This window comes from Kryptolebias marmoratus, linkage group LG7 (assembly GCF_001649575.2).
Source record: "Kryptolebias marmoratus isolate JLee-2015 linkage group LG7, ASM164957v2, whole genome shotgun sequence".
Taxonomy (NCBI): domain Eukaryota; kingdom Metazoa; phylum Chordata; class Actinopteri; order Cyprinodontiformes; family Rivulidae; genus Kryptolebias; species Kryptolebias marmoratus.
The window spans coordinates 3,148,935-3,160,814 of record NC_051436.1 but is presented as its reverse complement, the minus strand read 5'-3'; the positions used below and the strand labels follow the sequence as shown (position 1 = coordinate 3,160,814).

General features: G+C 49.4%; 1 protein-coding gene across 8 annotated transcripts in view; it reads right to left on the bottom strand.

Annotated features, from left to right (window-relative positions):
- Positions 1 to 4,157: 4,157 nt before the first annotated feature.
- The window catches only part of dysf (dysferlin, limb girdle muscular dystrophy 2B (autosomal recessive)), a 64,112-nt gene continuing 56,389 nt past the window's right edge, over positions 4,158 to 11,880 (bottom strand). For all 8 annotated transcript variants that reach the window (XM_017437474.3, XM_017437477.3, XM_037976680.1 and 5 more), the window contains 11 exons: positions 11,387 to 11,557; positions 11,174 to 11,316; positions 10,139 to 10,278; positions 9,930 to 10,018; positions 9,371 to 9,466; positions 9,141 to 9,282; positions 7,063 to 7,162; positions 5,158 to 5,330; positions 4,964 to 5,073; positions 4,724 to 4,871; positions 4,158 to 4,334 (listed from right to left, as the gene is read on the bottom strand). In XM_017437474.3, coding sequence (XP_017292963.1) covers positions 4,278 to 4,334; positions 4,724 to 4,871; positions 4,964 to 5,073; positions 5,158 to 5,330; positions 7,063 to 7,162; positions 9,141 to 9,282; positions 9,371 to 9,466; positions 9,930 to 10,018; positions 10,139 to 10,278; positions 11,174 to 11,316; positions 11,387 to 11,557 — 1,369 coding nt within the window. In that variant the 3' untranslated portion in view covers positions 4,158 to 4,277. The remainder of the gene's footprint in view (positions 4,335 to 4,723; positions 4,872 to 4,963; positions 5,074 to 5,157; positions 5,331 to 7,062; positions 7,163 to 9,140; positions 9,283 to 9,370; positions 9,467 to 9,929; positions 10,019 to 10,138; positions 10,279 to 11,173; positions 11,317 to 11,386; positions 11,558 to 11,880) is intronic.

Sequence of the window (11,880 nt, the reverse complement as noted above, 5' to 3'; positions counted from 1 at the left end):
GGACACCTAATGGGTCAAGGGTGATCACTGTTGATTTCAAGGTGACGGGGGTCAAAGGTCAAGCTCACTGTGCAACCATGAGACAGAGGTAAGTTAAACTTCACAGCTGTACACCCCTTAGGTCAAGGGTGATCACAGTTGATTTCAAGGGCATTGGGTCAAAGGTCACAGCTGACCTGGTGCTCTAACTCTCCAACAGAGTGATGTAGGGACGTCAAAGTGCTCAGCTGGACGCCTCATAGGTCAAAGGTGATCACTGTTGATTTAAGGGTTCAGGGGGTTGAAGGTCAAAGGTCACAGGTGACCCCTGTCTCTGCTCCTACATGTGACCCTTTAGTTCCCGGTTGTGTCCGTTGGTTGGTTTTTCTGATCAGGTAAAAACTAAAGAACAGATCTGGAGGAAATGTTGGGGTTAAATTCTGGTTCTGATCCAGAGTCTGATCCGGATCAAACTGTGGCCTCCGTGGAGGTTTGACCTCTCTGAGTTCTTCTGGTCTGAACCTCGTTTTTGACTCGCACTGAGACTCGTCGGATCCACCGACATAAACCCGGCTGTTCCGAACAGAACGGCTTTAAACGCTGATGAGGATGTGACGAAGACCAGAACTGAACAATGAGCTCTGTAAGCACTTCGATTTATAGAGCAATCAGCACAGTACGATACTGACTTTACTATCTGTTGTTTCTCACTAAAACACCGAGGGAGATTGTGCAACTGTGACCACCAGAAAGCACAGCAAACTCACAAAAAACAGGCCGAAATACAAAAAACGTGCGAGTTCTATGTGTGTAAACAGGGCATAATTATAAATAAACACATATCGGAGGGGAAAGAAATGATAAAAGTGATTGTAAACCAATAAAAATATGAACAGGTCGCAGAGATGAACTGCAACAAAGCCAAAGATCAGATTTAAACCCAAACACCCGCTTTTTTACCGTCGGCCCCAGAGGTCGTTACGAGCTGCTTTTCACGAGCTACAAAACGAGAAACAGCAGTTTTTACAGCCTGAAAGTGTATTAATGGTGATGCTAATTTGTAATCGCGGCGTCCCAACGCTTCAGTAAAACGCTCAGCCTGCGTGGGAGAGGGTCTGAGGTGCGATGGCGGCTCAGCGGAACAAAGAGCGCTTTGTTTCACCGTTACGGCTTCGAACAATCAGCTGAACGTGTCAAACTTTGGTGTTTCTGCTTCCTGTTTGGTGATCATTGGACGTGAGGAGCCTCTCCAAACCTGCAGGTGAACGACTGACCTTCTTCTAGCTGGTCATCACAGCATCAGGACCACTTCCTGTATCGAGTCTCACACTCCTCTTCCTCGTAACTTTGGGCTCCATGTTGGGCTGGAAGGCTGAGGTTCTTTAAAAAGGTTTCACTGAGAGCCTTTCCTGCTTCTTCTCGAGGGTCACGGCCATCCCTGCTGTTTGAATCCCAAATCTTCGTACTGCAGAAAAGAAATGAAGATTTAACCCAAGAATCCTTACCTGTAAGAGCTGTGATGATGGTGGTTTGAGGAATAGAGCTTGTTGAGCACAGGAGAGAGATTTTAGCCTTTTAAAAACTTAAGGAAATAAAACAGACTCCCTAAAAGTCAGAATTTTTATGTTTTTTGCTGTTCGGCTGCATTCCTCGCTGCTGGTTAACTCGGCGACTAACGAGGAGCGTAAAAAAAACAAACAAAAACAAACAACCACAGAGGAACGGCAACGACCAGCCGCTCAGAAACACGAATCAGTCGGTTTTCTTTAGATTTCTGCTGCTTTCAGAAAATGTTTTTTTTTTTTTTTTTTGCCATTTAAACCAAACGGTTGGAGGTTTGATTTTGCTCTTTTGTCTCCAAACCAAACCGACTCCTGGTCTCCTCAAACAGATGGGTTTTTAGACAATAATCAATAAATCTGCAGCTGATTAACTGTTGGAGTCAACCGGATTCAAGATGGCCGCCAAACCCAAACAGGGCTGTAAGTCAGTCAGTGGTAGTAGCTGAGAGTCATCAGAACCGCGGCGGTTCAGGCGGCGCCGTTTCCTTCAAGAAGCAAAAAGTTTGAAACAAAAAAAAGCAACAAGCGGGTAAAAAACGTAGCCTGAAACCAGATTAAAGACCCCTGAAGTGGACCAGAGGGGTCCAGTCCTGGTCCTGGAGGACATCCTGGTCCTGGAGGACGTCCTGGTGCAGGAGGACATCCTGGTCCAGGAAGAAATCCTGGTCCTGGAGGACGTCTTGGTCCTGGAGGACATCCTGGTCCAGGTAGATGTCCTGGTCCTGGAGGACGTCCTGGTGCAGGAGGATGTCCTGGTAGATGTCCTGGTCCTGGAGGACTTCCTGGTCCAGGAAGACGTCCTGGTCCTGGAGGACGTCCTGGTCCAGGAAGACGTCCGTCCTCCAGGTTTTAGGTTTCTGTTGGACTGTTTTTCAGTCGGTTTTTAATCGTTTACTTTTTGATTTTATTGAGACGATAAATCAGAGGAGGACGAGGACGAGGACGAGGACGAGGAGGAGGGGGGACGGCCCACCCACACTGCAGACACCATGCTGACCAGAACAGGGAGGAAGAGGAGAAGTCAGGGGATGAAGGATGATGAAGGGAGAGCAACATAATAATTACGGTCAGGAGAGTTTTCAGCCGACGGCGCAGGTTTGTACGGAGGTCAGTGAACTCACCATCAGTCTGATCAGGGGGCGGTCCCACGAGGCTCTGGGCGACGTGTCCTGATGTTCCTCCATGGAGGCGTTTGAAGGAGGCGGAGCTCCGAGTCGAGCCGCTGCTCCTCCTCGTCGAAAGGAGTCAGCTGAGGAGGTTTGTCTGATCAGGACGCCTCCCTGTCCCACTGGGAGGAGACCTGGGGACAGACCCAGGTCTGGGTTTGTCTCCTCGACCCGACCTCAGATCAAAGACGGATGAACTTTAGGACAGTTTAAATAATTTTTTCTTGTTTTTTGACTCGATTGTTTCTCTAAAACCGAAAGTTTCTGATAAACTTTGGTTTGAAAAAGTTTTTTTTATAAATTAAGATGTAAAATAAGAGACGCTGTGAAAAGGTTTGATCGTTTTATTGATGACAGCAAACGAGTCCCATCGAGTTCCTGCAGGTCACGGTGCGTTCACTGACCACAATAAAAATCGGAGGCTTGTGGAAACAGCAGCTCGAGCAGCGAAAATATTCAGAGACATAAAAAATAAAACCTGAAACGATCTTTAAACCGTTCAGATCAGAAACAAAAAAATATCTGCTGCGTTTTTAATCCTTAATGTTTTTTATTTATTTACACGATTACAGAAACTTCCTGACGGAATCATTCAAACCAAACGGATTCTTCACATCCGGACTTTTTAGTTCCTGAATAAACTTCTGAGTTTCCTGAAATAAAACAAAATAAAATAAAATAAAATCGAGTTTTTCACTCAAATCGGAACAAACGGAGCTCCTGTTTCTAACAGAACAGGAAATAAATCAGATTTTTAAAAAGTTTATTTCAGGTTCAGATAAAAAAAACTGAAGGAGGAGGAGGTGAGGAAGAAGAGGAGGTGACAGGAGGAGGAAGAGGAGAGGAAGAAGAGGAGGAGACAGGAGGAGGAAGAGGAGAGGAAGAAGAGGAGGAGACAGGAGGAGGAAGAGAGGAAGAAGAGGAGGTGACAGGAGGAGGAAGAGGAAGAAGAGGAGAGGAGGAGGAAGAGGAGGACCTCTCAGATTAAATATTTTAATTTATTTAAAATATGATTAAACTGTTCAGATAAAGTGATTCAAACGTCACAAAATAACTTTATGAACTGTTAACGACCAGCTGAGATCTGTTAGAATTATTATTATTATATTTATAATAATTCAGTTTAACTGTTTCGGTTAATTTTTGTTTTTTGGGACGTAAAATCAAATACAACCTTCAGAGAAAAGTTTACAGAATAAATCAAAAACGAGCTAAAAGTTAAAAGATTTAAACTAATTTTACTGATTTGAGACGAAACTGAGGAATCCCACCGCACCTGAAGGCACCACGCGACGAGTTCAAGAACGGCTGAATGTTCAGTAAACGAGGACACTTCCTGTTTTGACTCAGAGCTGAAGGCTGGCGTTTCGAACCAGTCTCTGCAGAGACAGAAGGCTGGCCGGGGACACGGAGACGTTTGTCCAACATCAGGAGGACAAACTGGATCAGCAGCAAGACAGAAGCTAAAAATAAGAAAATAAAACTTTTTTTTTTTCCCTTTTCTGGAGTTATTTCTTCTTCTTCTTCTTCACTCTTTAGACGGGGTCGTTCTCGGAGCCGGTCCCGGTCCTTAAGTCCGTCCCTGGGCCGGTCCAAACGGTCCAACCATCTTCATGGCAGCGTAATTCTGAAAAATACAAACATTCAGAGACGCAGGACGTTAGTTTCTCCTTTTCTTTAAAGACATCTGGTCTTTATGTCCAACATTAAAAGGGTCCCAGAGACGGGTTTTTAACAGAGGGGCTACCTGTGACCTTTGACCCCATGACCCTTAAAACAGTTTTATTTCGCCTGTTTGTCTCGTCACGTCTCAGAGGAAGATGGTTTGAGGCTCGTTTTTTAGTCTGTTTCTGTCTGTCTTTAAGGAGTGAGAGACACAGGTGTGTGGTTACCATGGAGACCACAACGAGCAGCTTTAACGCCTGAAATAATCGAGGTTTCCCGTTCCCCCCCCTCCCCCCTCCTGCAGTTTGAGCTAAAGTAGCGTCTCTTTGACGCCATGTTTGTCCAACTTGCCGGGAAGGCGTAGAGGAAGACGCCCAGGAAGAGGACGATGAAGAAGAGGACGACGAAGAGGACGATGAGCCACTTGAACCGCCTCCACACGATGAAGCGGAGGGTCTTGAAGGGGGAGGAGAACCACAGGAAGGACGTCTCGGGACGCCTGGGGGTGAGGAGGGAGACGATGAAGTTGTGTGTGTGTGTAAGGGTGTGTGTGTGTGTGTGTGTGTGTGTGTCGCGGCTCAGCTGACTCACTGAGGCTCCTCCAGGTGGGGGTTCATGTTGGGCTCGTCTCTGCCGAGGCCGGCCGGTCTCTCCCCCTGCTCCTCCTCCGTCACGATCTCCAGAGACATCTCCACCTTCCCCTGAAAGGGACAAGGGACAGGACAGCCTTGGACCTCCAGGCCGACCCAACGTGTATGTGTGTGTGTGTGTGTGTGTGTTCTCACGGCGATGATCTTCTCTCCGTTCAGCTCGCAGGTGCAGGGCCACCACCCCTTCACCGTCTTCTGCTGGAACAGGGACACCAGCCTGTCGGCCGGCTGCTCCAGGACCTGCAGGCTGCATGTCTCCGGGGACTTGGCGGGACGCAGCATGTGGTTCAGGTCCATCAGCAGGTGTCCTGAGGACACAAGGACAGCGTGTCAGTCTGACCGGAGGCTGGGGGACGGGGGGGGGACAGGTCGCAGTTAAAAACACTCACAACCGAGGAGGACCTTCAGAGCCGTCCTCCTCCATCTAACTCTGTCCTCTCTAACTGCATCCATATCTGTCCTCTTTGTCTCTAACATCCTTCTGTCCCTCCTCTGCTCATGTCCAAACCGTCTCAGTCTTTATCTCCCTGTCCTCCAACCTGTGCTGGACCTCTGATGTCCTCATCCTCGTCCCTCAACATCTTCAGCTCTGTCACTTCCTGTTCTGTCTCCAAACCAACATGGCCGCTCTCACCACTGTCTGCAAACCTTTCCTTTGACCTTTGCTCACTCCTGAACCTTTCCTCCGTCCACTCTGTCCTGCCTGGACTCTCTTCTTCACCTCTTTACTCCTCGTCCTCCTGGACAGTCCTGTCCCTCTGTGACCTCTGACCTCCTCGGAGCGTCTCTGCTCCACCTGTCACTCAGTCGTCTCCATGAAAAAGCGAGAAAGGTCCAGTCCGTAACAAGATGGCGGCTTCAGGCTGGTCTTCTCGCCATCAGGAGGTCCTCAGAGCTGAACGATCTCCTTCAGGTCGGTCAGAAATCGGCGCCGTTTTAACAGGATGTGGAGATGTCCCGCGTGGGACGAGCGTTGGACCGGTCCAATCAGAGAAGACCAGGTAGGTTTTCACTCGCCGACCAAAGACGCAAAATGTTTGTTCTTGTGTTTGCGTTAGCGAAATATCTCCTGGATCTTAACGAACCTTGGAACTGATCATCGGATCGACTTTGGAAGATGACCTCATCCAGGACCGCCGCCACGGCTAAAAATGGCGACAGCTCAGCCACTGTCCCCCAACCCAACCGGCACAAACTGAACTTGTCTGTTAGCGAAATATCTCCCGAGAAAGTGGGCAGATCTGAACGATTAGTGATTATTTCTGGCTCACTTCCTGTTTTAAAGGCCCCGACTCGAAACTCCGAACGTAACAGGAAGTAGATCCTGATCCTCATCCCGGCGTGATGACGGCGAGCTGCGGTCCATATTTGTTGACATGGAGACGTCCGCTGGAGCCGAGGAGCGCGGCAGCAGGAAGCCAACTCGTGTCTGACCCTCGTGCGGGAAGATTAACGGTCGGCGGGGAGAAATGCTCCGAGGCGGCCACGCGCCCGCAGCCGGCACTGCAGCGGGATACGGGTCCGGAGGTCTGGATTCCTCATCTTCCTCCTCGTATCGCGCCGCAGAGGGACGCTCAGCCCGCAGACCGCCGCCCTCCCTCCCCTCAGGCGGTGAGTTATTTCAAGGCTTGGGGTTGGGGCAGAGTCAGGGGTGAAGGAAAGGCGAAATTTTGACAGCTTGAGTTTGGAGAAGACAAAATAAAGTCGGCCTCCTCCTCCTCCTCCTCATCTTGCTGAAATGTGCCGACGCAGCGGAAACGAAAGGGTGTTAATTCTAAAGATAAATGTTATCACAGTAGTTGTTCGAACATCGCACATATGGTTTCTGGGATAGGTTTCCACCCTAATCCTTGGCCAGAAAGCAGGAAAAATTTGTCTAAATGTCAGAACCCGAATGACTTAAGTGTCTGCCTGCCGTCCAAAAGCTCGAAGACGTTTTTTTGTCTCTCTTTAGTCACGACGAAGCCAAAGATTCGTCTTTTTTCCCTCCAGTTTATATCAGTAATTCTGTGTTTTTATAAACCCGACGGTTGGGTTTACCGAGGTAGTCGTCGAAGGAGAACTTGTCGTTGTCCCAGATCTGGACGGTCAGTTTCGGCGCCACTTTGGTCTCGGCTTTGTCCAAACTCCAGAAGTGCTCCTGAGGGAACACAGGAGAAAGGGAGAATTATTCATTTAGAACCGGTTTCACATCTGAAGTGTTCCCGGAACATTTCACACCAACCGGCCCACACCTGGTTCAGGTTAGTCTGTCTCCGGGCCGACTCTGTGGGGGACCAGTTGGACACAGAATTGTTAGAAAATACACAAATCTTTCCTTGGAATCTGAGTTTATTGATACCTTTTGTGTACGGAAATAAATCGCGACGTTCCTACGGATGACATGAAACTTCTTTATTTTGTCATAATTTAGTCACAAAGTGTCCAAATTGTCTCAGTTTAGTCTCTTTTTTGTCTCCTAACAGTCCCGACAGCTAACTGCTACTCAAAAACAAGCAAACTGCTCCTTAGCAACAAGCTAACTGCTCCTTAGCAACAAGCTGACTGCTCCTTAGCAACAAGCTGACTGCTCCTTAGCAACAAGCCGACTGCTCCTTAGCAACAAGCCGACTGCTCCTTAGCAACAAGCCGACTGCTCCTTAGCAACAAGCCGACTGCTCCTTAACAACAAGCCGACTGCTCCTTAGCAACAAGCCGACTGCTCCTTAGCAACAAGCCGACTGCTCCTTAGCAACAAGCCGACTGCTCCTTAACAACAAGCCGACTGCTCCTTAGCAACAAGCCGACTGCTCCTTAGCAACAAGCCGACTGCTCCTTAGCAACAAGCCGACTGCTCCTTAGCAACAAGCCGACTGCTCCTTAGCATCAAGCTAACAGCTACTAAGAGACAAGCTATTCAAAGCGACTACAGGATCCATTTTAATACCTGTCCCGTTCTAAAGCCCAAACAGGACCATTCCTGTCCCACAGAGGCCAGCAGACACCGACGACGCTCGGTTGTTCGGAGGTTTAAGAACCGGTCTGAGGACCTCTGTTATGACTGGGATTATTTGGTGAGGTTTAAGAAGAGCAACACACCGAAGGAGGTTTACCAGATTACTGTGGTCCAGGCACATTTTAGGAGGTTGAGTAGGTTGTGGAAAGCGCAGCGTTCAGCCTCTGTAGAATCTCTAATCTCCAGAAAACGACTAAATAATCACAGTTAACCTGTCTGTAGCTGTTAGACCAGGGGAACGGCTAAATCCTGACAGATTTGTGGCGTGAAATGTTGCAGAACATTAAATCTTTTTCGTCCAGAAATCTGCTCCGCATCTTTTTTTTTTTCTGTATTTTTAGTTGTAGTAATGACTTCACAGCAGCTGTCTGCTGTAAGGCTTCATGACAACACACACACTCGAGTAAACACGTGTGTGTGTGTGTGTGTGTTCGACGCCTGGATCGGTTTAAACACAGACGCCATCCAAGTACGTTGGGTTATCGCTCCACAGGGCGGGACGCCAAAAATGAGTGTACGTGTGATTGTTCTCGACGACATGTTTCCAAAGTGCCGTCGGAGCTTCCAGTCAGCTCCGACTTCGTTTCCAGCCTTCGATCCGCAAAATAAACTCACAGCTTTGGTTAAAGTCTGCAAACGTTAGAATTAGGTCAATTAAAGAAGGTTTATAATGAGGAAAAACCACAGTTTTGCTATTTTTAATGATTAAAAACACGTTTTATTTCTCATCATATTCCTTTTTTTATTTAACTTTCTTCCTGGAGCCTCAAGGACCTAAACTGGATGTGTTGCAGCCCACAGCAGGGTCCCAGTTCCACACTTTGAACCACCCCCAGGTGCCGACTTTAGGATCCAGTCCCCCTCGCTCGTGAAGATAAAAACGGCCGCGGGACTCAAACGTGTGTTTGTTTTTTCCTGGGGCTAACCGCCCGCAGCCCATGTTCGGTTTCAGACAGCGATGAGCCCTGGGAGAACCAAACCTCGGCTTTTTCCTCAGATATTTATGGTTTTTTGGCATTAACGCCACTCAGCACCTTCCAAGATGGAGGCACAAACGTGCAGCTTGTTAGCAACAGCGTCCGTTATGTCTGTTTCTGGACTGTAAGAAGGAACAGGAAGTTACCTTTTTGTCGACGACACACAGCTGCTCCGCCGGCAGGTAGTGGAAAGGAAACAGGAATCTGTAGTTGAAGTTGCCCTCTCCGTCCAGAGAGCGGTAGTGGACGTCCGTCTTCTGCTTGTTGTGTTCGTGTCCGTCCAGCCAGCTGGGGGGGACACAAACAGTCGGGGCTTTCAGACAGAAGACTGTCTCAGACGGGAAGCAGACGAGACACGGGTGTCTCCGCCTCTCACCCTTTCACGTAGATGTCGCTCATCTTCTCGCCGCTGACGCTGACGTCGTCCAGGAGGACGTCACAGGTGTTCCAGATGATGCAGCGCAGGAAGAACCTGAGGAGGAAACGGACGCTAATCAAACACGCAGCGACTGATCGGTGTGTTGGTGGGACCGCTGTAAGAACCGAGCTCAGATTTATTCTTATTATTCCTTTTTATCCCGAACCGATTTAACAAAGAAACAGAGTTTAAACAATAAACTGAGCGGCTCCTCAGAGGGAGTTTTTATCTTTAATTTATTGGGAAATAAATGAGCTAAAGGTTAAAATATGAAAGACAAGAAAAGACTCGAACGACCCGCAGATTTAACAGAAATCCTTCAGGAAACGTGTCCTGCAGTCACAGTTTGAGACGAAACTCCCATAAAATGGTCCAACTGGCCTCGCAACGATCAACCTGAACCTCCAGCTCAGGTTTACCCACTGTCTGACCCATCGTCTCATCGTCTGATTGGCTAACTCCTCAGCGGGAGAAACGGGTTCGTTCTGGTGGATCTGGGACAAACGGGCGCCCCTACTTCTTGGCCTTGCGCGGCGTGACGTTGAACGGAGGTCCAGGCAGTCCCAGAGACTTGGGGAAGACGTCCACCCACATCGTCACGCGGCCCTGAGGGGACACAGAAAGAACAAGAAGCTGTGAGACGACTGAAGCGTCCCGAAGAGGAGGGAGGAGTGTGTGTGTGTGTGTGTGTGTGTGTGTTCGTGTGTGTGTGTGTAGGTGTGTTACCTGCTCGATGTCGGGCTGCAGCGGGCTGTAGAGACGTCTGGTTTCGACGTGCTCTGGAACCAGACCCATCTTCCTCAAGATGTGAAGAGACAGACGCTCCTTAATGGGGCCGAGGTAACGCCTGGAGACGTGTTTGTCCTCTGAAAACACACACGCACGCACACACACACACAGAGGTCAGGACCGAGGAGACGAGGACGGAAAGATTGAGGAGGTGAGGAAGAGGAGAGGAAACGAAACGACATATCGCCCGCCGCCTTCAGGTTCAAACAGAGATCATCTGATGATGGTTCAGCCATCATAAGATCCGCCCACTGGTTCCAGACAAACATGGCCGACGTCAACCGTTAACGCCAAGACGTTGCTCAAAGGACGCGCTGGGGTCAGAGGTCGGCTTCTAAAATACCAAACTTTAGCTCAATATCCGTAAAACTGACGGTGGCTACTACCACCCCCACCCTCAGAGCTGAACGCTGACCAGAAGACTGAAACAGGAAGAGGAGGAGGAGCTGGGTAACGCACCGTAACCGTGGCAACTGTGGGAGGAGAGCGTGGCGTCGCTCCTCGCTAACTGATGACTGTTGACTGCTGGCGAACACACACACATATAACTGCGCCATAAATCACCACGACGCCGCTCTGCTCCTCAGGTGGTCCCCGCCGTGGTGAAGAGGGGAACAAAGAGGAGGAGGAGGAAAAACAATAAAATAAAGATGGAGGAGCGTCGGTGGATCGATCTCTTCTTCTTCTTCAAACTTTTCTCTTTTTACACGAAGGAAGCAGCAGAACGTCTCCCTGCCGGACCATTTCTTCTTCTCCTGTAGACTTTGTGACGTTTTAGCCCCCCCCCACTCTCTGCTACTACCACCCCCGGAGCGCCTGATAGTGCGGAAAATACGTTTACAGAAAACTCCCCGTAGAAATACATGAGAAACTTTGTTATTTTTAAAATCTGCTCCAACAAAATGCCTCTACTTGTCTTCTTATGCTCCTTTTAGCTTTTAGCTCCTGTTTGGCTAACTTTAGCTGACTCACCCAGGTCTGCAGCCGTGTATCGCTGTCCCCTGAAGCGGACGGCGTCCTCTTCGTAGACGGGTTTCCTCAGGTTCCGCCGCTCGCAGAGTCTGCACAGCAGCTGCCGGGGCGTCAGCTGGTCTCTCCACTGGTTGACCCCCGACCTGATGGAAGACAGAGCGCCTGTGAGGCGGCAGCGGCAGCCGAAGCCGGCGGGTGGGTGTGGTCACTCACACGCAGTAGGTCTGCGGCAGGCCGCACAGCGCTCCGTGTCTGGACAGGAAGCGGTTCTCCAGGTCGATGACGGTCTCGCCGATCTTCTCGTCCTTGGTGAGCACGTCGTGGTCGTACAGCATGACCCGCAGGTCCTTCTCCAGAGGGAGGCAGCAGGTGAGCTCGAACATCCTGAGGACAAACAGGCGAAACGTCTGAAAACCGCAGGGAGGAGATAACAGACAGGTTTGTAAATCAAGCTCCGACGGCTGTAACTCCTCCCTGGCCAATCAGGTGAATCAAGAACTTTCCAAAACAATCCTCCCTCATTCCTCCGTCCACAGAGCCAACCTGGATAAATCCTTCTGTGTCAAACTGCGTCCCTCTCCTGCAGGTGTCACATGTTCCTGCTTTAAAGCTTTTCAGCATTTTAGCCTCTGTTCGGCTCATTTCAGCCTCTGTTCGGCTCATTTCAGCCTCTGTTCGGCTCATTTCAGCCTCTGTTCGGCTCATTT